Here is a 27,299-nt window from a genome sequence, read left to right as displayed (position 1 = left end):
CAGAGCTGCTGGGTGAGTTCGAACTGTCAGCCTTTTGATAAGCAGCCAAGTGCTTAACCATTGCATTACCAGGGCTCTTTATGTTGGAGATTATTGTTGTAGTCGTTGAATGCCCTCGAATTGATTCCAACTCATAGCACATGGGCTTAAATCTTCATTTAGAGAAGGGCAAACTAGACACCTTTTATTCCTATCACCGTCTGCTTCTCCCAACCCAAAACAACCAATCTAAAAGAAGTTTTGATTTATATATTTATTGAAATTTAGTTAGGTGGTAGGAGTGGAATTTATGGCCTTATTGTTTAGAAATAACACCATAAGCAACCATGGCAAGAAGTGGCTCCCTTGCTTTGTTCTTGAGAAATCTAACAAGAGAGGCCTGCTAAACTCAAACTGAGTTTGACTCTCTCAACCCTCTTTCATAAATACAACTTAGTACAATAAGAATTTTTTAAAAATAGATCTTTTCCTTTTTCTTACTATAGTTACAGTTACCATAAATTAAATCATATGTTTTAAATACTGTAAATGCCAAACTTGATGCCCCTAGAATACTGATGATTTCTTAAAAAATGAAATATATTTTATTTTATTTATGTTAATTATGTGCAGAACCACATATTCCTTCCACAGGCCCACTTACAAAAATATGAATAATAATTTATTAAGTAAACTGTTAAGTGAAGTGATTATTAATTCATTAGAAGCCAGTTATACTTTGGTTCTCTATGTATTCAAACTATAATATACACACTTTATACTCAGAAATTATTCTTGCTTTGGTAAAGAATTTCCATTTTATTCAATAGTATATTGTTGGGCCATACTATCCTGCTATACTCTTAAGCTTATATTGAGTGTGTGTGTGTGTGTGTGTGTGTGTGTGTGTGTTCTTTTTTTTCTCTTCTCTCAATTCTTTTAATGAACAATGTTGCAATATTTTCATTTTAAAGAATAATTAATATTTAAAATTACTGGAGATATTTAATCATCAAATTCTTATCTCCTAATAATTTGTGGAATATTTTAACAGAATTAAATCTGGAATTGTAAATAATCAAACACATGTATTTGGTAGTGTAATATTTATCTGCTCATTAAGTAGAAATAGAAAAGAAAATTACAATCTCTTTTGAATTATCGATCAGGGTGGAATATAATTTTGGAAGGTTTCAGTTCCAGATTTCCACTTACTTCCCTTGCTACATGACCGTGAACAACTCTTTCTGTGCTTCAGTTTTATCTCTAAATGAGTTAATATTTCTTGCTTTATCTAACTTACAGATATGTTGTGAGAGTCAAAGCAGATATGGTATTTTAAAGTGCCTGGAAAAGAAATACGCCCACATATATTATTATAAATATGTTATATCATTTTATGACTTGGTCAGTCTCTGTTTTATGCATTGTAGGAAGTAGATAATCTTAGTAAGACAGCTAACATTTATTGACTTCTTACGTTGTGCTAGACACTTTTCTTTTGGAGCTCTGGTGGCGCAGTGGTTAAAGAGTTCAGCTGCTGACCAAAAGGTCAGCAGTTCGAATCCACCAGCTGCTCCTTGGAAACCCTATGGGGAAGTTCTACTCTGTCCTGTAGGGTCGCTATGAGTCGGAATTGACTCAACAGCAATGGGATATACCTGTTAACTCATCTGATCCTAAGAAAGCCCTATAAACTGGGTACTATTATTTTGTTCATTTTACAGGTAGAAAATGGCACACGGAGAAGCAAGGATTTGGTCCAAGGTTATACAGCTAACAGGTGCCAGGGCTGGGATCTGAACCAGTCTGGCTCCAGAGTTGATAGTCTTAAGCAAACACTATGAATGGGTGACACAGAGTTAGATAAACAGACTGCTGCTAGATGGTGGGTTTTCTTCTACTAGGCTCTAAAGACAGCCTGTATAAATTTTATACTTATGGTGAAGTACTGAGTTTGCTACTTTCACATCCATCACTCCCAATTTGTTCTTAATCCAGGTTGAACCGATTTCAGATCAATAAGACATATAGGTCTTGCGCTAATTTATAATGTCACTAAGTTTATTTGTGAGTAAAATATTTTTCTAACATCATCTTAGGATTCATGATGCATGAATTCCTGGAGAGAGATTTTCTCTAATGTCCATTTGTAGCTTTCATGTTAAGAGTGAAAAGTTTCCTCTTAAACTAGTAACAGCTCTTTGAGTTTGCATGCTATTGTCTTTTCATTAATGATTAGCACATTAATAGATTATCAATTGATACCATGTGCAAAATAAAAGTTGTATAGCAAATAGTAAACAGTTTGACCATGTATGAAATCCCTTTAGCCCTGTGTATTACCTGATATTGAGCAAAGTTATAGTAGAGAGACCAAGATTATTTTGTTTTTATTTTGAAAGGCCTACAGTATGCAGCCTTTCTCCAGGACAGCAACCCCAAACAAGGTGAACTAATTTTGCACTATGTTCTTTTACTTTAATTCTGCCTTTTTTTTTTTTTGTATTACATTTCTATCTTACTTTAGGCTAGCTTAGTTAACTCTTACTAAAATCATTTGTTAAAACCATACTATCTTTATATTGCTTCTAGTTCTGAATTTTGTGCTAATAGGTTTGCTTTTTAAAAGTTTCCTTGTATTAGAAATGGCATTTCACATATTAGGCTCTTAATCAGGTTGTATCTAGAGTAGCTGATGACATCTGGTGGAATCCAGTGAAAATGCAAACTTAGCTTGTTGGCATATATTATTGGGTATTAGTCTAAACCACTATATAAATAAACTCTATTTACTAAAAGGCAAGTTGTAGGCAACTCTGCCTATAATAAACATGTCCGTGTTATTTATACCTCAGAAAAATGTCTACTGGATTCAGATTCTGATAATGCTCGAACTTGACTTTTGCATGCTTTGTGTGTTGTATAGTAAACAGCTTGGCGATTCAAACCCACCAGCTGCTGTGTGGGAGAAGGTTGTGGCAGTCTGCTCCCGTAAAGGTTACAGCCTTGGAAACCATATAGGGCAGTTCTACTCTGTCCTATAGGACCGGTATGAATCGGAATCGACTCAATGACAATAGGTTTATTGCCACGATTAAAAGAATGAACAATGTTACATATATTTCCCAGCCCATAACAATCAGGGAATGGAGTTAGTTATATGCCATCATAGAAATATATATCCAAATGTTTCTCTACTTTTACTTCATTTGAGTTTATATTCATTTCTGTAATTGTTTTGAAAAACTAGGTCTAGAATTAAACACCCCATAGAAGAAAGCTCCATTTTCATCTTCATTTCATGGGTGGATGAGGAGAGTGGAAGGGTAGAAAGATGTAGGAGAGAATACGGAGGGCTTAGAGCTATGCACTAAAATTATACACTCTTGCTTCCTTTTCTTAATTAACCTAGTAACTACCATTTGACCATCACATGAAGATGAATTATAGAAAGGAATATAAAAAAAAATTCAGATGATGAAAGATGGCAGTTTCTATTATTAATAATGAGTCATATGAGGAAAATATTCAGAAGTACTTTGTTTTAGATTTGGAAAGAGTTTTGTTAATTAAAAATAGAACAAGGTATCATCTCCACTGAAACCTAACTTTTCAGCAGTTATTGATTCAAAAATGGAAATAGCTAAAATGCAGGTTACATATAAGCCATCTGAAAGGGATACACCAATGACTGTTACTTTAATAAAGCTAAGCACCACACACACATATATCATGTCTATATGTTGCCACTATGTCAAACTTTGGGCTAGATTTTTTTTTCTAATATGCACAGATTAGGATCTTATGTCAAATTAGTATCTTACGATTTTTAAGCAGTCCAACTGAAATTACTCCACCAATGTGAGTGGTATATACATCTGCAGCAAATAACTAAAAATTGTCATGCCTTTTTTCTTTCTTTTTTTTAACTTTGGTTGATAAAGAAAGACCGCCAATTTCTTAATAAAAAGCAAACCAGAAAGTTTATGGTTTTGCAGAATTTACTGATGTATTTTTGGCTAGGATTCTGAATGTGGGTTGGGAGACATGAATTTTGGAACATCATTAAATCTCAAATATCCTCCTCTTTGAAGGAGTGGAAACTGACACTCAGATATGGTCAAGCAGTGATAAATCTGAACCTTTAAGATTTTTTAAAAAAGCACTGCTTACTAAACGAATGCTATATAGAAGCCCACTCATTGGAAGAGTGTTGACATCAGACCGAACGAGAAAGCTGCTCAGCCTTGGAAACATATTTTTTAAAAAAACAATAATGGTGGATCCCAAGGTTAGAATTTCAGGAGCCCCATTGGAAGTGGTCTTGATTATATTAAATGTGGATTTTACCCTTGTTCATTGGGCTACCATATCTACAAAATAAGGTTGAAAATTAAGCCATCACTCTTAGCACAGGTATTTTTTATTGAAAGCAAAGGGTGATGTTTATGAGGAGTGAATTATAAATTAAGGGAACTCATAACAGTCTTCCTGCTTATATCTAGATAGTACTGGTTGTACAAAAACGTGTAAAAAAAAAAAAAGAAAATGTTGAAGAATACCTGTGTAGCTGCAGTCATGTTCTTTTATCTCCAGGAATAGCTCCAATAAGAAAATAAGCCTACTTTCTTTTTTGCTTTTTATGGTAATGTCCACTGGAGAATGTGATTAAACTTTCAGTTTCACATTTTCAATTTATTTTTCCAAATTCAACAGACCCTGAAAACTTGACAACCTATCAGAACATGGACATTCTGATTAATGATTATTTTCAATAAAGCATCCAATACCATGGATGAGAAGATAAGAATAGTGAATAGTGAGCATCACCATCTATTACTGTTTTTTCTGTTCCCACCTTGTGCTAAGGGCTTATATTAAAAACAAGCAAATAAACAGAGCAGAACAAAACAGTCTCTATTTGAAATACTAAGCTCTAGGTTGGTTTGGGGTCTTCATTTACTGGAGAAATTACTCCATAGGTTGTTTAAAAAATGAAAGATAATGTTAGAACTGGGATCGGATTTGGACTTATTTCATTTTGGACTGGTTTTGTTATCAGATCACCTTAAGATATCTCTGAATATTAATACTGTTTAGGAGAGAATTTAAAACTTACAGTAAATTTCTAAGTATTTTGTTCCCTCTTGTTTTAACACAGTAAATGTTAAAATTGTATATAATGCCTAACTTCTGATGGACGTTAGTTTCAATTTTGTTCTTAGTCATTGCAGATACTGACAAAATATCATACCAAATTATTTTGTATTTTTTGTAGGACTGGGAAACAGAGAATCATGACTGGTATTGTTTTGAATGCCATTTGCCTGGAGAGGTGTTGATATGTGACCTGTGTTTTCGTGTGTATCATTCCAAGTGTTTGTCTGATGAGTTCAGGCTTAGAGACAGCAGTAGTCACTGGCAGTGCCCAGTTTGCAGGGTGAGTACCTATGAGCTTTAATGTGCTGGTTAGAGGGTTGAAATTAATTAATAATAGCTTCACAAAGATATCCCAGGTGGTCTTGCCAGGTTAATGGATAAAGTACTGGAGGGTGGGGGTTATCTACTGAAATGATAATAATGAACAGAGCACTTAATAAATGGATATCCCAGAACACATCACATATTTCAGGGTACTATCCGTATAGATTTCAGAGAGTTTCAATCACATACAAATATACTCTTTCCCCTTGTTATACACCTGCCTCTGGTTTATGTAACTACTTTAATGGATAGCCTTTGGAAATCAAGAAATACTATACCATACCAAGGTTGTTCAATAAGTACTTTATAATAAACTACAAAATTTATGCTATTCAGAAAATACAGTGAGCAAAGGCACATTGTTGGAAGCATTCTATATCTATTTCCCATTTTATATCCATGTTTATATCCAGTGTTGCCTTTTTCTGTCATATCATAAACTGTTTTTTTTTTTTTTTTTTGCTTATTTTTTATTTGGAGGGTGGAGGAATGGGACGATTGTATATAAAGAATTTGAATTCCTTTGTTTAAAACAAAATGAATTAGTCCAGTAGATAAATAGGTACTTCCCACAATTATTTTCATTCATTTTCCCCATAAAAAGTGTACATGCTGTGGTTGTTGGCTGCAGAATGTGGTATGTCTGTGTGAATGAGTCGTGTGATGAAATCCTACATTAAATATGGCATTGATGGTGATAAATGAGGGATTACTTAATTGCAACTTCTACTGTTTTGTACTTTTAATTATTAAAATATTTATTTGGAACCATGCAAATTGTCCAGATTACTCATGAGTTCAGTTTGTAAATATGCTTTGTAATACTTGAGTAACTTAAATGCTCATATACTCTTCCAAAAAAAGTTCTGTCATCATAATTTTTCCCTCTCTTTTGACATTAGTCAAAAACTGTTCTGCCAGTGTGATGAGCAAAATACAATATACATTCCTAGCCTTCCCCCAGTAACTAGTTTTTTATTGCCTACATATACTTAATCTTACTGGCACTACAGTACATATTCAAATAGACAAAAGACAGTTGGAATAGCCTTTAAAAAAATAGTGTGTAATGGTGATTTATCAGTTAGATGCCTAAATGCTTGGTAAGTTATGATAAACCCCTAAGTCTGAATATACTTGTTTCTAATCTCAAGTTGTGGACCTCATCTAAGAGACTTTATGAGGTCTGTGAGAAATTAGTGTCATCAGCGGTGTAAATATTCATAATTTCAAGCAAAGGCACTGCATTAATGTTCATGTTTTATTCCCTCGCGGATTTGGATGTTACATTTTATCCTACAGGAAGTAAAGAATTAGTAAGATCTTAAAAACAAGAGCATTAAGGTACACAAAAATAGAAGAGAGGCAGTATCACTGATCAAATCGAGGTATAATATGGAATCATAGGAATTTAGGAAATACATAATATTTAGTTCCAATTTTGATAGTAAAGAATTTAAAGAAAAACGCTAGGATTTTAGAACATGGGTTAAGCTTCATTGTAGATGTTTTATATTTCTTACATTAAGAATGGAAATTGAACAATTATACCTTTGAATAAAATATGTAATACTTCATCAGAATTTATTATCAAGTTGTCTGATTCCATCTCTATTTGTGTTTGTTTGCTCCACTCTTTTATCTGTCTATCATCTATCATATCTATCCATCCATCCATCCATCTAGACTGCAGAGTGTTACTTGCTCACACAGAAACATGATAGCCAAAGTGGAACCTAGCTTATCCTATTCAAGTCTTCTTTTCTTGGTTTTTTCTTTTTGTCTTTCTCAAGCTACATATATTCAAACTGTGATATAACTGTGCTTACTGAAATGATACTGTGAGTCAATACAAAATCTTGATTTAAATGCCGATTTTATAGCTACTTATTTTAGGGCTCAAAAAAGCTTATTTTCTAGGTTAAGGGTGGAGAATTTTAGCTTGAGCTTTAAAAACGTCGAAAGAAACAGTTATTTCTATATTAAGTCTTTTCTATTGTTTTAATCGTCACGTTCAAGAAAAATATAGGAAATGCTAACAATTCCTAAGGGGAATAACCTTGAAATTCTAATGGGATTTTAATATTGTTAAGGTGAAGTTTCTGGTTGATCTGGTTTTTTTTAAACAAAGTGTCAAAACTTTGAGTAAGACTATTTTTTATAATCTAACATGAGACTTACTAATCAGATTTAAATATTCTTGGACTATTAGGATGAAATTCAACAACTTTGGTACCACATCAGAATAACTTACTTTTCTATGTTTTCTTTTTAATTAATTTTTGGAAAGATATACTAGTAAGAAATTTTGAAGATAAGATACCAGAGTCAAATTTCAATACAGGTAAAAATAGTAGATGGAAGCCAACCATTATTACCTAAAATGAGGATTTAAAAAAGCCCCTTTCTGGCACTGAGTTTCTGTTAATAGTGGTGGAATACTTTGAAAACCAACAGCGGTGATGGTTGCACAACATGAGGACCGTAATCAGTGTCATTGAAATTGTACATGTAAAAAATGTTGAATTGGCAAATGTTTTGTTATGTATATATTTATCACAATAAGAAAAAAAGCCCCTTTCTAGTATTTTGTGTTGATCAAAACACTGTTTCATTCTTAAATAACCACTATCCCTTACAATACTGAAAAATGTCACCCAACTATCAAATGTGTTAATAATTTAATTCAGCTCAAGCGGCTTTATCTCACATATCTATTTCTGAAATATTTTAAGGGCGCAATGAGAAAAATTTTTATAAATTTAAAATAATTTTATCAGTTTTTATAATAAAACTCAAGAATCTCACAACCCTGAGGATATTTCTTTGGAATGTTTGCCTTTCTAAAAAGGTAATTAAACTTTTACTTTACAGACATACTAGACAGTAATTAAGCTTTCACTTTATAGACACAGTAGATTGTTATTGTAAAGTAGCCTGAGAATATCAAGTTAGCATTTTGTTTTGGAAAAAAAACTGAGTAATGTTGAGTTTCATACTTGTTACTGAGAGCTCTCATTAAGTTAAGGAAATAAAAAGGAATTCAAAAAAATTTAAGTTTGCTGTAAAAAAAAACACACACACAAATAATTTAGAAGAGGATAAAGAAGAAAAATAAAATTCCCAGAAACCCTGCCACACAGTATGTGAATACTCAGACCTCTCCCTGTGCATGTGGGTATGGGTGTATATATTTATATATCTGTATCTGTATAACTTTACATAAATTATGTGATGCAACCAGTTTGTTTCCACTCAGCAATGTCCTCATCATCTTTGCATATTGGTAAATGCTTGTCTACATATCATAATTTTAAAAGGGTGTACCATAATTTATTTAATCAGTTCTGCATTTATACACACTGACATTGTTTCTATCTTTTTGCTCTAGTCAGTAACACTACACTGAAAACTCATTTGTCAAAGGCGGCATTCATATTGCCATGTCCAATTATACATATATATATGTATATATGTGTGTATATATATATATATAGTTCCCAAATGACTAAGTCATTTTATTCTTTGGTACCATGGTAACAGAAGGCAGGTGTGTGTGTGTTTGTGTGTGTGTGTGTGTGTGTATGTGTGTGTTCATACATGTGTACTACATGCCTACTTTTTACAAGCCTGCTGGTGAAAATCGTGATAGTATTTGAGTGATAACTATTGGAATTTTTGTTTTGTTTTTAATACATGGTAAAGGTAATCTGTTATTAGAAACCATATGTAGGTGGCTGGGTATTACAGTACCTTTTAGAGCAGTGCTGTCCAAAAGAGCTCTCTGCGGTGATGGAAGTGTCCTGTATCTGTGCTGTTCAGTATGGTAGCCAATAGCCACAAGTGGCTATTGAGCATCTGAAACGTGGCTAGTGGCTACACTATTGGTGCCATTTTAGAACATTCATATTCTATATGCCTCTATTACTCCAACAGAAGCATATTTTGGTGTAAAATGTTGGCCTCATCAGTGGCCTAGCATTTGTTTTCCCCATCAAGCTATAGTTATGACTTGGAAGAATTCTAAAGGAATGATATAGAACAGTTTAACTTCCCAATGCCCCTCCTGTGCCTAGTGTGCACTGCAGATTCTATAGCAAATAATGCCCTGCATAGATTAGTGGCCATAATATCTGATAGTGCTGCATTTATTCTGAATCTAGTGCCTCGTTAAAGTCAGATTAACTTAAAACAAAAAAAAAAACCTTTATAGCAACACATAAAAAGTGTGTAGATTTTTCAGACAATAAAAATAATTAGCACTTGCCAGCTTTATAGTTTGGAGACATATTTTGAAAGTGACCCCTTTTTCCTCCATCCTCTTTTAATATATGCATATTCCTTATATAAATTATTTTTGTTTTCATAATTTAGAGGAGATTGTAGATTCATGTTACTGTTCCATTTAAATTCAGATAAATGAGATTTTTATATTTTGATTAAAATGTATCATTTGGAAACAGAATGTAGGGGTCTAAATTTTGTATGATAAGCCTTTAGAATAAGTGAAGCATGTAGAAAATTAGTATAATGGAAAGATAACAGTGATATAATAGTTTTCTTTTCTATATTTGGGCCTCTGAAATGAAATGCTGCTCAAGTGAAATCCATCCAAACATTTTTATCTTAGACTTTGAAAATTGTTTGCTTTAAAACAAAGTTTATATTAGTATTCTGTAGTATCTTCTAAGAATTTCAAATTATTTTACAAACTTTGGTTCACTTTACATCCCATTTATGATAGACTTACTGTGACTTTTAAGTGACAGAATCAATTTAAGTCACAAAAGAAAAACTAACTTATTCAAGGTATGGATGGGGCACATATTGTTCCAGTACACCTTTAAAACTGGAAAATGCCTGTCTCCCCACAAGTATTTCAGATGGTATGTTTCTCTGTGTAAGGATCACAAATTTTAAAATTTATGTTGACATATACATGGTATGATGAATCAACTCACTAATAAAACAGAAGCACAAGAAAATGTAGATAAAGAAATGAAAAATCTATGTGGGAGAATTTTATTAATAATTTCAAAATACTTTGTTTCTACATCTAATCCAAAAGGCTCCACTAAATTTACAGCACTTGATTCTGACTCTTAGTCTTTACTATTAGGCATCTTCTGAGACTGTAGGAAGAGAGCCACTTAACGGTACTTCGACACTAATAAGAACTGCTCCTAAAATGTCCCTACTACTGCAGCTTCTTTTAAAAATATTTAGAATAAAAATACATATTTTATAGCAAACTTGATACTTTAAAAATAGATACAGAAATAAGTCTATAGAAGCATTTTAAATTAGATTTTAAGCCTTATGTACTCCCCCCACTCCCACATGGGTTATAGTATATCCATTAGGCAGATAAACTGAAAATCAAGGAACTTAACTGGTCTGTTGAAACTAAACCAAGACTAAATCAGCCATTAGTAATCTACCTAGAGTTTTGTCACCTGGGTACATACTGACAAGATCAAGTGGAGGAAAAAGTAATGGGAACATTGATAAAGCCAAAAGATTTTCAGAGATTATTATCCAATCTGGACCCACCTAAGCAAAAAAAAAAAAAAAGTTCATGTATTTTCTGTATTGCCTTCCATGGTGAATTTAACAGTGTTATATTCCCAAATAACAATGTTATTTAACAATGTTTTATATATATATATTGGATATTAGTATGAAATGTATTGGATGGTAGCGCATTAGTTCTTTGTGATGTTTCTTTCGGTAACTTGTTTAGAATCTTAATTGAACTTTATCTTTTATTTTTAACTATAAAGGATTAAGGAGATAATAATTGGGATAGTTACTACATCAGAATGGTTACAGTTTAATCTAGATAAACAGAAAGATCATTTAATGCTTCCAATATTGATGAGTTGAAAATATGTACAAAATGCACAGTTTTGCTTTATTTTCTCTGCAGTGCAAAATGCAGAGTGGTAAAGAGATGGGTGGGAAGTAGACTAGTATTCCCATTGTCTGAATGGAAGTCTCATTAAGCAAAGAACAAATGATACTGAGACCACGGCCCCAAAACAGTGACATTTATTTTCAGAAAAGCTATTCCACTGAGGAATACATGCTGCCTCTGCATTTTGAATTTTGTTCTTTCTTTAAAGACTAGTGTTATGTAAAAGGGGGAAGGAACAAACTGGTACAAAACCTGTGTTCCATAAAATTATTCTGAGCTTCCCTTTCCTGCTCCCAAATCCCTATAGCAAACCATAGAAGAACTTAAAGTTACCCAAAAAGTGCACTAATATTGAACTATAAAATTCCTGATATGCATGACACCCCTCTCTATATATTATAATAAATAATATTTTAACAATTTCTTTGTCAATCTCTGGGTGTAGTGGATTTAGAAATACTAGATATTTTTCTTCAGCAGTCAGCTCTATGGCCTATAGCAACCAATTTAGAGAAGATGCTTTAATAGTTGTTAAATCACCCTAGACTGGGTGCCTACAAAGCTAATAATGTATGAACTCTTAACCTTAATCAAAACTTGCTGATTTCAATTAGAGAGCAAAGAGTCGATTTTGTAAAGATTAGTAAGTACAGATACAGCTAGAGTAGCATTCAGTGCTGTTTTTGTAAATTTTTATGTAAATTTGAATGAGCAAGTCCTGAAATACTGTTAGTAATTCTGCAGGACTAATTTATTGACTGTGGAGTGCCATGTGAGGAAGTATGATTTGCCAATATACTTCAAAAACCAACTTCAAAATAGTTTTAGTAGTTTGAATTATCTCGTGAGTTCCAACTTTTACCTGAAAGGCGTATTTGTGACAACTCAGAGGAGGTTCTTAAACATAAATTCTGTAACTTAAAACACAGCAAAAACTATTGTTAGAATGCAGATAACAACTGCTGGGTTTACTGTGCGAGATTTAGGATGAAACTATATGGAATTTCATGCAGGTAAATGTAATTTATTCAGCATGGAAAAGTAATACTATAATACTTGCAACAAGTGTGATTTACTGTAATTTGGGACCTGCTGTTGTAGTCTTGTAGACAAGATTGATTTCATTGTGTCAGGACTGGGGCTGAAAAGTGGTTGGTGATGCTGATATCTAGGTGTCATCTGGCAATGACAAGAAGCCCTGGTGGTGCAGTGGTTAAAGCACTCAGCTGCTAACCAAAAGTTCAGTGGTTTGAACCCACCAGCCACTCCACAGGAGAAAGATGTGGCAGTCTGCTTCCGTGAAGATTACAGCCTTGGAAACCTTATGGGGAAGTTCTACTCTGTCCTATAGGGTAACTGTGAGTCAGCATCGACTCGACGGCAGTGGGTCTGGTTTTGGTTTTGGCAATGACATGGTTTACACATCAGAAGTAAACAAAGTGGTTTATATTTGTCAGTATGCTAACACAGACTTAGGTATGAGTAACTTTTAAATTTTGGAAAAATCTTCATATTGTTAAGTTCAACTACATGGAATAGTTTTTCTAGTAGGCAATGAAGTGGACTAGTAATTGCCATCAGTTAAATTCAACTAATATTTATTGAGGATTTACTATGTGCTAGATAATGTACAAGGGCGTGGCAAAAGAACACAGAACTAGACTATTATGGTGTCTGCTTTCACGGAATTTATAATCTAGTTCAGGGCTTGGCAAACAATGGCCAGTAAACCAAATCAAGCTCACCGCCTGCTTTTGTACCAACCACGGACTAAGAATGGTTTTCACATTTTTATGATTAAGAAAAATCAAAAGAGGAATTATATTTTGTGACATGAGAAAATTATAAGAAATTCAAATTTCAATGTCCAAAGTTTTTTTTACAACACAGCCACACACATGCATTTAGGTATTATTTATGACTGCATTTGCATTAAAACCACAGAGTTGAGTAGTTGCAGCAGAGGCTATATGGTTGTATAGTCGCAAAGCTTAAAATATTTACTATCTAGCCCATTGCAGAAAAAGCTTTCTGACCTCTGGTCTTCTCTGTTGTGGGAAGAACATTATGGATATTGAAAATCCCCCAAAAAGTCTGAAGCCCTTGTCTTGTTTAAAGAGTAAAGTTGATTACAGACTTGGGGATTTGAATGGAGTAAACTCTAGTGGCATAAAAATATTATTTAAGAAAAAGACATCTGAATTTCTGGTTTTGCACATCTTTCTTTGTTCTGGATACTCAGCGTACTGAAACAATAAAGGGCTTTCTAAGATAGTTCCACAGGTTCATTCTCTACAAAGATATGTTTCCACAACTGAAGAGCTGGGTCTCTAGGAAGCACTGAAAATTCCAGATCAATAAAGGCACTTAATCCTGAGTGTCCTTTCATATAATGGGCATTATTATCAATAGTCACCTGTGGATAAACTTCGACAAGATCAAAGGTTGCTAATATTTCTTCCAGCCAAAAACGTTCTAAGGCACTGGGTGTGGCTGAAGTTTTTTATTCATGTTTATCTGTGGTCTTAGTAGATTCCTTTCATTTGAAGTAGCCCAGCAATTATTCGTAACAGGCTTAAGAATCCCTTTCTCAAGAAGATGTCCAAGATTTTCAGTTACTTTTTCTTTAAAGTAAAGGAAGGCAACCCTTCAATTATCCATAATTATCCATATCTTACTTTAGTAGATATTCATAAATACACGTTTACATTACAGCTTTCAGCTATGTGATTATTGTCATTTTAAAATGGTTGCAACAACTTTGGCTATGGAGTAGACGGTATCATTCTTGATTATTTGTAGATGTTGACCAAATTCACTTCCATATGCTTCCAGGTAATATAAACAGTTATTAATACTTATTGGGCTTTATTATGATGGATGCTGACCTGCATACTGTTACAGGTTAGCTTTTACTGAAGAATATTGAGGTCTGCAAGTATAGAGAATCGATATAATTCTTCAAAGCCTGAGAAACAATTGGATATGAAATAATCTGCAGATATTAAAGAGGATTATTTTTGTTTTTTTGACCATGTTGTCAAGATCTGCTTAATTATGATACAGACAAAACAGTGTTTACATTAGAAGCTACCCCTTTAATTTCTATTAGTGATAGTAGCTTTTTCTCAAGCTCTACTATAAATGTCTTGGTTTGGCTGACAGGTACCAACTGAAACACTTTGCTTTGAACTTCTTGTATGAGGCAGCTCCACAATTTTGTTACCTAAGAAATTCCCGAGGATTCTTTTAGTGCAACCCTGGAACAGAAGCAGCATGCTCTGTTGATTTCTCTTGTGAAATAATAAATCTCTAAATTATAACTAGAAAGTGTTGGGAAAAAAACGCATTCAAGAAAACGCACAAGTCTTTCAAATGTGAACGTATATTACAGCAAATGTTTTGTCCCTATAAATTATTGGAGAGATTTTGCTTCTGTTCAGGGTCCTTTCTTTTGTTTGCTTCAGTTCACTAAGAAACCTCCTCAGGCTATGAATTTGGGGAGGCAGATTACTATCAAACTCTTTGGTACAGCCTTGAACAGCCTAAAGTCTAGTTATCTGGCCACGTTATGGCTGCACAGATTGTGCATTACATAACTCCAAGGGTCTTCATTCACTACTTACATTGCCTATTTTATGTATTTAAGTTCTTGAGAATGGCTTTATATTGTCTTGTGTTTCCCTACATTTTCAGTAGAATCCCATATTTGTCACCAGAAAAGATGTATTGGGTAGCAATTAAAAAATAAGCACAGAACATGGAGACTTTCAACAAAATACCCTTTGGCTGTGAAACTCCTTTTGGTTAATCCTTGTATGCAACCAAAATACTTGAAGTTTATAACTACAGTAACTGAAAAAAATTTAAAAAACCAAACCTATTGCTGTCAATTCCAACTCACAGCGACCTTGTAAAGTAACTGAAAAGGACCAACAAATACTTAAAAATATAACCACCACAGCACTTTCTGGCATATGTAATAAAAGGGACAGATTCCTATTTGTATGAGTAAGTAGACTGAGAGTCATACTAGATCTGGTGAGGATTTAAAAAAAAATCAAGATCACTTTAAAAAATAATTTTTTAAAATATACCACTTTAGACTTCTCAGTACAGCAGAGAAGGTTAAAATCTGAACTACTGGTTTGCATGCACATATTTGTACTAATTATGAAGTCTCTTTAATGAAGTTAGGGCAGAGGTTCTCAATCATGACTGCATATTAGAAACACCTGGGGAGCTTTTACAACTATGAATGCCCAGGCCCCACCCCCAAACCAATTTTCTCAGAATCTCTGGGGGTCACAGAAAGACACTGGTGGTTTTTTTCCTTTGAGGTAAAAGTTACATCGTGGTGATATGCTGTCTTAAGTGTACCATTTGATGAATCAGACAAGTACATAACACCTGTGCAACCCAAATCCCATCAAGATACAGAACATTACCATCACCACAGAAAGTCCTTTCTTGCCCCAGGCCCAGTAAATTCCCACTCCCACCCTCCTCCCGCAGATAACCACCATTCTGATTATTTTCCATCATAGATGAGTTTTGCCCATTGTAGGACTTTATATAATGGACATTGGTGTTTTTAAAATTTTTCTCAGGTGGTTCTAAGGTGCAACCAGAATTGATAAACACTGAAATAGAATATCTGAATCTGAGTAGTACTTTGTTAAACGAGGTATAAGACCTTCCCAGAGTAGTATAGGAAGGTAATACTTTAAAGGAACTTTGGACAGTGTTCCATTAGCTAAAGCTATGAAGAATGGTGTGGACTATATTCATTTAACTATGGAAGTCATTCCATCCCTCTCTTGTTTCCTTTTACATTTTGCAGAATTAGTCATTTTTTTCCAGGGTCAGCTCACCAGTTTTAACTGTACTTAAATGAATAGAGATAATCTAGCAACCTGGCTAGATTGTTGTTGCTAGGTGCCATCCAGTCAGTTCCCACTCACAGCCACCCTATGTACAACAGAACAAAACATTGCCCAGCCTGCACCATCCTCACAATTGTTGTAATGGCTAGATTATCATAATACAAAACCAGATTTTCACCCTCTATTTTACGATTTAGTTTTGTGAAATTAACGCCTTCAACATGAATTCTGTGCTTTCAGAGTCTTCCCAAAAAGGAGGGAAGAAAAAAATGTTGCTGCACATAGTTATACTAAATTAGCAATTCATTTAAACACTTTAAACAGATGAAAACCAAAAATAAAGAATTGCAAGAATATGTAATATCCATGTAATCTCTGTTGAAAGAAACCAGGAACTGAAAATAGACCTTTATTTAAACCAAATACCTGATAACAAGTTAGTACACAAGTTACCTGAACCTAAGCAGTGTAAAATAGGGTTTTTCCAGACTGTTTCAAAGTGTTTCAATATTTTTTATTTCAAAGAAAGAGCGTTTTAGCTACAGTGATATTAATTTTGATTCTATCCATCGTATTTTTTCCCTATAGGGGAACATTTGATTTCTGTATTTTCTAAGGCTCAAAAAACAAAAGCTAACAGAGTGAAGTACTTAGACTAACTTACTGCAGAAAGGAAAAAAACATTTCTATGCATGTGTAAAATACATCTACACAGCACCTTCACACGGACTGAGACCTCCTTCTGCACTTGTGCTGTGTGATTTACAGCATGCAGAAACAGAGCACCTGGGAACATCCCCTACTGTACTCTGGCTTAAGAAGCAGCAGCTAATGGTTCTCAAATGTTAGCGTACATGAGAGTCATCTAAGGATCTTGTTAAAAATGAGGATTTTCAACTTACACCCCTCCCCTGCCAGTGATTATAAATCTGACATCTAGGAAATTTCACTGCATTTTAAACTCCATATTTATACCACTGGTACCGATCTTGGCTACACATCAAACCACCTGAGGAATTAACAAATAAATGAATAAAGAGGTACAGGTTATTCTGTACAGGTACAAAAATTCCAACTCTGATGGTCACAGGTAAAGCCCTACTGCATTTTGTAAAAGATCCATCAGTGTCTCCAGTACATGGCCAGGGTTGAGAAAAACTGTTCTATAATTTGCATAAATTAAGCTGTGTATACAAGTCATAAACTAAAGCTAAACAGATAAATACTGGCTATGAGAATGCATTAACAAAGAATCCACGTGAAAAGTGGAAAGAAGATAGCACCTTAAACATGAAATAAAATTAAGTTTCCAGATAATAAAATATCGTTCCACTTTTTATTCATATATTTTAATGTTTTGTGTATATATAATCAATTATCTTAAGCCCAAGCTAAAGAATTCTCTGTTACATGAGAAATGTTTGCTTTTTACTGTATTTAGCATATTAAAATGACTTCCTGAGTATCAAGTTCTTTGGGAAGTAATCATACCATTGGGCAGAGTATCACAATCTAGTGGACTGAAAAAGTTAAAACATACTTTAAATAGTGGCCAAAAAATCTACTCAGTTCCTCTGAGATATGGTGTAATTACATTCACTATCTAATATTTTGCCTTTGCATTCCTTCAGACCATTGTAACGAATGTCTGGATGGTTATGTCTTTTGACCATGACTAAGTAAATAGGAACATCTGTCCTTGTTTCCTAGTTGTCTAAAAATGACAGGGAAAAAAAGTAGAAACTATCTTTTTTTCTTCAAGTGAAGTTAGATTTTCCAAGTGATAAACTGAAGAACCTAATTAGCTTTAAGGCCACACTAATAGAAACAGGAGTTTTTACTGGATAAATCAATAACACTTTAAAATAAATATGTCAGGGTGTGCAGCTGCACTGTACATAATTCATAAATGGCACAGATTCTTCATAACCTTTTTAACAAAGAATAATGTTGTATTAAAATTCATCGTTCAGTATTGCTAATTTAAGATGCCCCCTAAAGGACTTTAGCCATCGATTTTTTTGTAAAATAAGTTATTCTCCATGATATGTCTGTTATATCTTTTCATCTGAGAATTGGTTGAAGTTTTAAAATACCAAGAAAAGAAAAAACAATAAGGTATTCTTTCAACCACAACATAATATTTTTCAATTCTCAACTTGTTACGTTAAATGCAATTTTGGTGTGCAAACTTCAAGGGTTTCTTTTTACCAAATATGTTGGAAATAATGTATCTTTAAATAAAATGTTTGAATACTATAATCTTTCATACATGTAAGTCTTCTACCTGAATATAGACATATAAATGATCAGATTTTATATTTGGCCTTTTTTTTTTTAACAGAGCATTAAGAAGAAAAATACAAACAAACAGGAGATGAGCACATACCTGAGATTCATTGTCTCCCGCATGAAGGAGCGGGTGAGTCCTGCTGAGGAATCTTTGAAAATCTCCCAAAATGTATTTTACTCTGGTTCATTCTTAAACAGTTAATGACTGAGAAGCAACCAGTACATATGTAGCGGTATGAAGTATGAAAACCACTGCTATCATATCGCTTTGTGCAGTTCTATAAAAGGCTTTTAGACCATTTTGTTTTGTCTTTGTTTTTGCCACATTAGCTTAGAAACATTTAAATTTTTAAATTCAATTTATTGGAATGAACATTATCATTGATAATTAATATATAAAATGATATGGAAATTTCCAAAATAACTCTGCTTTCTACCAAAATCTTAATACCACATTAAACTATATAATGCATCTACATTTTCCAGTTTTAAAGTACTTCTTGTTAAGGTATCTTTTCAGAGGTAGAAAATATTTTGAGTTTTAGAAACTGATATTTTACCTGTGTTTCTTTAGCCACATTTAAAATTGATTTATCTAACAATCTTTTAGGCTATAGATCTTAATAAAAAGGGGAAAGACAATAAACATCCGATGTACAGGAGGCTGGTACATTCAGCTGTTGATGTTCCCACCATACAAGAGGTAAAGTCAGTTCCTTTTATTTCTACTTCAAATATAGTTTAATTATCAAATTAAAGAATAATTTAACAAGCAATAATTGTTTGTTTATGTTTCCTTGAGAATGTGCTTTTCCCCATTTTCTTACTAAAAGTAAAACTACCAAATGAGGAATTACTATTTGTTTAAAATTTCATGTACTTACTCTAATTTAAATTAGGTGTCATCTTATAAAAGGCCTGGTGTTAAGCCACCTGAGGATTTTTTAAAAATTGTTTTATTGTGGTAAGGATACATACAACAAAACATTTGCCAAGAAACCTATAGATTCTTGATACTTGTTGATTAAAGAAAATTTATTGTAGCCTGGTCAATTTAATATCTCAGATGTAGAGAATTCATTTCTGGACATGGATTTCTAGTTTTAGCAGTAGTTCATAGAGGTTTCTCTCAGGTAAAAATGAGAACATAGAACTAATCTAGAGTTTGGGGAAATAATGGCATCAACTTGAACAAAATACGTAAAGATTTTTACTCAGAAATTTTCATATTTTTTAATCTTAATTTTGTCCACTATGGCTGAGGACTCTTAATGAGTTTAATATTTAATTATAAATTCCAATAAAATCCAATAGGAAATTTAAACATGTTTCCAGCCAAGGTTGCCGTAATTACTAATTTTGTACCTCGTGTTATTTTGAAAGTTTATGATTAATAATAATCGCCTATAGGAAGACCAGGGGAGTAATTTTAAATCATCTTGTAAGTTTCCTTATTACCTTAGTAGCTGAGAAAGACTGAGGGTCTATTATTTCAATGTAAAAAAAGGGTAAATGAAGGTTGTTCCTTCAAAGTGGCTGGCAAATCCTGGAACAAAAACAGTAATTTTAATTTTACCTCCTACCCCCAGATTATACCCCTTTCTTCTAAATTGTAGCTCAGGCCCATCTGATCCTTGGAGACCTAGGTTAACACTGGCTGTGTTAATGGTATCTTGGCGACGTGTTTAGCAAGTGCCTACTATGAGCAAAAGCACTGTACGTAAAATAAAGAGAAGACATGATTTTTATGCTCAGACTGAATACACACGAAAATACAGGCCATGGTAACTGCAAAAAAAAGTCAAAACAAAGTGCTTTGGGAATGCTGTGAAGGTTTTCTCAACCTAGTTGCGTACTGGAATCATTCCGGAGGAACTTCTAAACAATACCAAGCTTTATCATAGACCAATAAAATCAGAAATTCAGGAGTAGAACTCATTTGTCAATATTTGTAAATAACCCATGTGACTCTAGATGCCACATAGGAATCAGGTAACTCCAACTGGGAGAATCTGGAAAGCCTTCATGGAAGAAATGCCAATTGAGTTGGGTCTTGGAGGATTTCAACAGGAAGATGCCATTCCTGGAGATGAAACTGCATGAGCAAAGTCAGGGAATAGGAAGAGGATGGCTGAGTTCTTAATTATTCCTTATAGGCTTTAGTATTCCAAGCTATTTTCCAAGCCAATTTCCTAAGTGTATAACCAGGATAAGAAAATGCCTCCTTGCTTCTTCTAGCTAATGTTGTCATACCTGACTTCCAAAATTTTGGCCCAATAGAACTCCCTTAGATTGCCTCCATAATCCTTCACTTTGGCAGCCAAAGGCAAAGCTACAGAGAACAAGGAAATCCTTTTCATATATCACTCTAATATCAAAGAAATCCTGGCACTACCTTGATATATGGAGGAACACATGTTATTGTTGTTAGGACTCTATTTTTTAATTTTTCCAAATAACACCTTGTCCCAATTCAGTTTTACAAATGTGTCTTCTTAGTAGTTATGGTAAACTGTTAGGCTAAAAGTCCTATTTTTCAGTTTTTAGTCTCTATGTTATAAAGAATGATAGGTAGTTAGGGCTTAATCAACCATGCTGACCAGAGAGTTCTTTACAAGGCTTAGCGGTAGCTTTCATCACTGTTGCAAAATGAGATGTTTAAGCTGAAAATTCACTCCAGTAAATTAAGATAGAGCACAGTGGTGGCTGCTGATAAGTGATCTGCCATCCTTCCATTGTACTGTAATATTCAAACTATAAATGGAGTTGTTGATTTCTTTTACCCATATGCTCTGTCAATAAATAGTATAGCAGTAGTCCTAATAGCATCCTGGGAAAACTCTGTTGTGTGCCATACACTAACCTGCTAACATAATGCAGACAAATATTTTCACCAGTGACTCTTTTGCCTTTCTGTTTTTGCCCTCTACAGAAAGTGAATGAAGGGAAATACCGAAGTTACGATGAGTTCAAAGCTGATGCTCAACTACTTCTCCACAACACAGTGATTTTCTATGGAGGTTCAATATTTTTTGTTTTTTCTTTTGTATGTGTGTGTCTGTTTAAATACCATTTATATTCCATTTTAAGAAATACCTTTTATAAAACACTAAATTTAAAAATTAACACCTTAATGATCTGTAAGTCATGATGTTAGGGTTTAAACTGTTGAGAACATTTGGTGATGCCATTATAGCTTATAGAATTCACTGACAAAGGTACAACTGTAGTACACTAAATGATGAAAATATTGTGATTCTTTATAATCTTATACACGTTTGTCTCAGTTGAGACACTTTTTTATGAGTGCTTTGATTAGTTCTGGTTGTTTTCCCATTAATATCCCATCATTGAAAGGTAAAAAGGTTGGATTCGACTTGATGGCAACTTTTTTTTTTTAATACCTAGAGAAGTAATGGTTATGTGTTGAATATAAAATAAATATGCCTATAGAATTTTATGTTGTTGCCTGAACTTCATTTAAAATACATATTTTGGTTAAAAATAGTTTATGTCCACTTTTGCTTAACTAAAAGAAAGTTAAATGATGGTGTTAATTTTGATAGTCTTGTGTTTCTAGATTGTTGGTAATAGGTAATATCTATCTTTAATTACAGCAGACAGTGAGCAAGCCGACATAGCGAGGATGCTATATAAAGACACATGTCATGAGGTACTATTCATTTAAACTCTTGCTATAATCTAAATTTATTTATTCTTAGGATTCTACTCTTCTTATATATATTTAAATTATGCCATTACTTTTACATGTAATTTTATTTTTTATGTTTGAAATATATAGGAAATAATGTAAACAGAGCAAAAAAAAATTTTTTTGGGGGGGGGCAAAACTGTACTCAGAGAAATCCTAGGAGTTAGATTTAGTTATAAAGTAACTTGCACAATCCTCAAGAGCTATTGGATTAGTTAGGTAATGCATGTAAATGTGTTGCCCTGGACAGACACTCAAGAAATGTGTCCTATTTGAATGAAGGATTCAAATTTGAGTCTGTACTAGACTATACAGGTAAAAACAAAAAAAAACCAAGTTCATATTTATATAATAAATAAAATATGTATTTAAGGACTTTTTTCATGGTCATTCTCATTTGAAAACACTTGTAACTATCCTGTCTTTTAAGAAATATCTCTTAGTTTACATAAAAGTTATAATTTATCTCAAATTTGACTTTTGTCCTTTATTCATTCAACTGATGTTTATTGTCTGTTATGTGCCAGGAAATGTGTTAGAAGGAAAAAAATGGTGAACAAGTAACAAGCTTCCTTCTCGTGGAGCTCCATTATGAGGGAGACTGAGGGGGAAAAAAGAAACAGACAAAATTCTTTTCTTCACCAGTTGTAAAAAAGGTTCTGAAAGAAAATAAGCAAGGGACTAAAATGGAGAATGAGGCAAAGTAAGGACTGCTGCTATTGGGAGTGGATACCTTATATAGGTTTGTCAGGATTGCCTTTTTGAGAAAATAACATATATGTGAGAGCTAAACAAGGAGAAGGTACCAGATGAGGCTGGAAAGTAAGGCAAGGATTAGACCACACCAGGCCTCGTAAGAAGTTTGTATTGTAAGTGTAAAATGAGGTCGTAGCAATGGTTTTAACAGGAAAGTGACAGGTTCTTCTAGTATTATTTATTGAAAAATTAAAAATTTAAGCTTATGTGAGCAAAAAAGATTATATAAGGAATAAAATTCAAGACTGTATATTAATGAGAATGTTAATTAACATAAGTATATTTTATATAGCTTAATGTACATCTTATATAGGCTAAAATAGTTGTATTTCTTTTTCAGCTGGATGAACTACAGCTTTGCAAGAATTGCTTCTATTTGTCAAATGCTCGTCCTGACAATTGGTTCTGCTATCCTTGTGTATGTAAAATTTTGTAATTTCTGTTTTTTCTTAAGTGTGTAATGTACTACTCTAAGAAAGTTTATTTCCAATTTGTTTAAAGGTTACAGTCCTTCCTAAATAGATTTCTTTATATCAGAGTATTGTTGTTGCTATTGTTTGTCAGTTCTGACTCATGGCAACCCCATGTGTGCAAAGTAGAATTGCTCCATAAGGTTTTCAAAGCTGTGAACTTTCAGAAGCAGATCACCAGACCTGTCTTCCAAGGCACCTGTGGGTGGGTTTGAACCGCCAGCCTTTCAGCTAGTAGCCAAGCACTTAACCATTTGTGCCACCTAAAGGCTCTTATCATAGTATATATGGTTTTAATGCATATTAACAGCTGAAACATTGGAAGAATAATGGGATTGTCAACCATTTCTGGCTTTAAAATGAGGACTTTAAATAAGAATAAGCTTCGGAATAAAGTGAATTTTGGCTTTTCCGCTCATTCTTTCACAAGAAGTCTAAGGCTTTGTATATGTCCACAGCAATCCTGGGGCTCCAGCTATATAATTTCCCCTAAAATGACATAATTTCAAGAAGAGTGCTGAAAAGAAGCATGTGAGTTTTCCAGATCTTCAGTCCCAAATGACATTAGGCTTATGAGGCTGCCTGAAAGAAACCAGTCTTCAGAACAATGCTTCTGAAAAGTTACTGTGCATATCAGTCACTTGAGGATCCTGTTAAAATGCAGATCTCTGATTTAGTGGATCTGGACTACCATTTGCCATAGAGTGATTCTGATACATAGTGACCCCATGTATGTCAAGAGTAGAACTGTCCTTCACAGGATTTTCAATGGCTGATTTTTCAGAAGTAGATCACCAGGTCTTTCTTCTGAGGCAACTCTGGGTAGACTTGAACCTCTAACCTTTTTGGTTAGCAGCTGTGCACGTTAACTGTTTGCACCACTTCAGGACTCAGGTCTGGTCTAGGGCCTAGAATTCTCCCATTTCTAACAAGCTGAACTTATTCAGTTGGTACTGATCTCCTGGTCCCTGGACTATACTTTACGAAACAACTTAGGGTGTTCTATTTGGCACTATTATTTGATATGGCCCTTGGCTTCAGGGACTACCTCATTCCAAAGTACAGCAAGCTACAAAGAGATAATATTTTTCCTGTCTCCTCTGAGAAATAAAGGTTCACATTGCTACTCTTAACCAGATTTGAATTTTTGCTGTTTTTCCTGAAGATAAAATCAACCAACCTCAGAAAAAAAAAGTTCCATTTGTTTAGGCGTTAGAAAAGAATTATTTTCAAATTAATAGATTATATTTAACTAAGTAGTTCAATATTAATGGTGTACTTGCATTTAATACTTTAAAAGTAATATAACAAGGTAAAACATTTTGTTTCCAGATACCTAATCATGAGCTGGTTTGGGCTAAGATGAAAGGTTTTGGGTTTTGGCCAGCCAAAGTCATGCAGAAAGAGGATAATCAGGTTGACGTTCGCTTCTTTGGTCACCACCACCAGAGGTAATTCATGGATCCTATGTGCAAATAATCATAGCTGTGTTTCTCAAAAGTCCACTAATCATAGCTGTGTTTCTCAAGTCTGTAAGAGAGTGATAAATCACACCTTTATCAATGTCCTGATGATTTCTCCATCAGAGAAATTCTGAAATTTGTTTTAAGTTGAAGAAACAAAGCCAGCACAAAACTTAATTATGCAACTAACAATGATTTCTATAAATTATATTTCTAGGTATATTTCAGACATCATTTACTAAACTGAGGAAATTTTCAATAACTGACACTGTTGAACCTCAGAAGTGTGTTTTTGCTGAGATTGACTTCATAATGGCAGTGAGGTGGAAGGGTTCTCAGAATGTCATTTTCATAATGTTGTAATGATATTACAGTTGATTTAAGGCCCTATTAAAGCCATAGACAAAAATTATTGATTAGGGACTAGACAGTGTCAATCTTGTGGTCTAAGAATGTATATAAATACCTTAAGTGTGCATAAGAATTATATGTGTATAACAACAAGGCATTTTTTCTAATTTAGATTTAAAATTTTCTGTTGCTAGGGAGATGTATACAGTGTGACTTACACATTTACATTTTCATGAAATAAGAAAGTATGTATCCCAACAGTAAAAACCATTTTTACTATTATAAAATTATTTTGCATAGTTAAGTATCTCATCTAAGGAATGCTAAACTATACAATAAAATTCCAACTACCTCCTTCATTCTGATGTTAAGACCTTAACCTTTATTGAACACTGAAGATTAGAAAGTCTTTAAGTGTTGTCCTAAATAAGGTCACTAACAGAATTGATTTTAAAAATATGAATTCATGTATGTGTACTGTCAGACTCAGAATTTGATGAGTCTCATCAAGCCATTACAGAATTCACATGTGATGTTTTGGGTTCATTTAACACAGTTGACTTTACATGAATATCAGAATATTTTAATAGGGGAAAAATGTAAAAAACCCAGCTACATGATCTAAAAGTCATACCTTGCAAGGATTTAAATTAACAAAAAATAATCACTGTTGTCACTGAATGGTACATGTAGAAACTGTTGATGTATATTCTCAACAACAAAATAAATAAAATAGAAGAATAATCACTGTGAACAGTCCATGTCTCTTACCATGTCCAAATGGTAAAGTCTTATGCAAATATCATTACTGTAAAAGAAGTTATCAAATTGAGGGACTTTATTCTACTCCATAATGAATTTTTACTTAATCTTTATTTAATTCAACTAGAAGTTTAGTTACATGAAACCTATGAATACTATAAAATTCCAAAAAAGTAGTTCTGTTCTTTTGTAGATGCACACTTAACTGAGATTCCTATCATGTCAAGAAACATTAAGTAATGATACAATAAAATAATCCAATATGAAATTAATATTTTAATTGTATGAGTATCAGGTTATTAACTTTGAATGTTACATGCTTAATACATCATATTCATTTTAATTTTTCATCAGGCCAGGCAGTGTGGCAACAGGTTGGTTAAGAGTAGTCTCCATGTAGAAACCTTCCATCTCTAAATTGAGACACAGAGGAAGCGGTAGGTAGAATGGATAGATTAACTAAGTATATGTCCTGGCTTCAACATTTACTGCTTCTCTAATCTTAAAAAACTGGTTGCCATCGAAGTCGATTCCGACTCATAGCGACCCTAAAGGACAGAGTAGAACTGCCCCATACGGTTTCCAAGGAGCACCTGGTGGATTCAAACTGCCGACCTTTTGGTTAGCAGCCATAGCTCTTAACCACTACACCACATGACATTTAATCTCTCTGAGCCTTAGTTTCCTCACTTGTTAAAATAAGGGTCTCAATAGTACCTACCTCATAAGGGTTTTCGTAAGGTTAAAAAAAATTATATACAAAAACCTAAGCACAATACCTGGAACAGAGTGGATACTCAGTAACAGTTAGCTATTGTAATGCTAATATGCAAAGAATAGAGGAAAGGTTTGATTCAGTTTAGTTTGTTTCATTAAATAAAACACAGTTAACTTAGAAAACCAGGAATTCAGTTATGTTTTAAATCCATACTGATAGGAAAGAACAATCTGATGATCAGAAATTTATACTTCAAAAAAATTTTTTTCATCATTTTGCAAACAGCTTTATAGTATCTGCAAACATGAGCGATATTTTATTAATGAGTTAATTTGTTTTATGTCATTCAGTATACTAGCAGAAAATATTTAAAAGAATATTTGAGCTAATCTACTTGAGTCCTTATTTGTCACCTTAAGATAGAATTAAAACATAAAATTACATTTCCAGAGTAACTGTTGCAAATGTAATTGGAAAATTACATTTTCCCAAGCTTCCTGTTTCCT

The 27,299-nt window shown here is 33.5% G+C and overlaps 1 protein-coding gene across 13 annotated transcripts in view; it reads left to right on the top strand.

The window, feature by feature from the left end:
• The window catches only part of ZMYND11 (zinc finger MYND-type containing 11), a 160,685-nt gene that overhangs the window by 117,168 nt on the left and 16,218 nt on the right, over positions 1 to 27,299 (top strand). For 11 of the 13 annotated variants that reach the window (XM_023740168.1, XM_023740167.1, XM_023740172.1 and 8 more), the window contains 8 exons: positions 2,385 to 2,429; positions 5,261 to 5,422; positions 18,614 to 18,691; positions 19,172 to 19,264; positions 21,494 to 21,581; positions 22,179 to 22,234; positions 23,370 to 23,447; positions 24,832 to 24,950. In XM_023740168.1, coding sequence (XP_023595936.1) covers positions 2,385 to 2,429; positions 5,261 to 5,422; positions 18,614 to 18,691; positions 19,172 to 19,264; positions 21,494 to 21,581; positions 22,179 to 22,234; positions 23,370 to 23,447; positions 24,832 to 24,950 — 719 coding nt within the window. The remainder of the gene's footprint in view (positions 1 to 2,384; positions 2,430 to 5,260; positions 5,423 to 18,613; positions 18,692 to 19,171; positions 19,265 to 21,493; positions 21,582 to 22,178; positions 22,235 to 23,369; positions 23,448 to 24,831; positions 24,951 to 27,299) is intronic. The other 2 variants (XM_004385884.2, XM_004385886.3) reach the window with 2 other exon arrangements.

The sequence above is a fragment of the Trichechus manatus genome, unplaced genomic scaffold (genome assembly GCF_000243295.1).
Source record: "Trichechus manatus latirostris isolate Lorelei unplaced genomic scaffold, TriManLat1.0 scaffold00149, whole genome shotgun sequence".
Taxonomy (NCBI): domain Eukaryota; kingdom Metazoa; phylum Chordata; class Mammalia; order Sirenia; family Trichechidae; genus Trichechus; species Trichechus manatus.
Note: the sequence above shows the minus strand (reverse complement) of the source record. Positions and strands in the feature narration are given on the sequence as shown.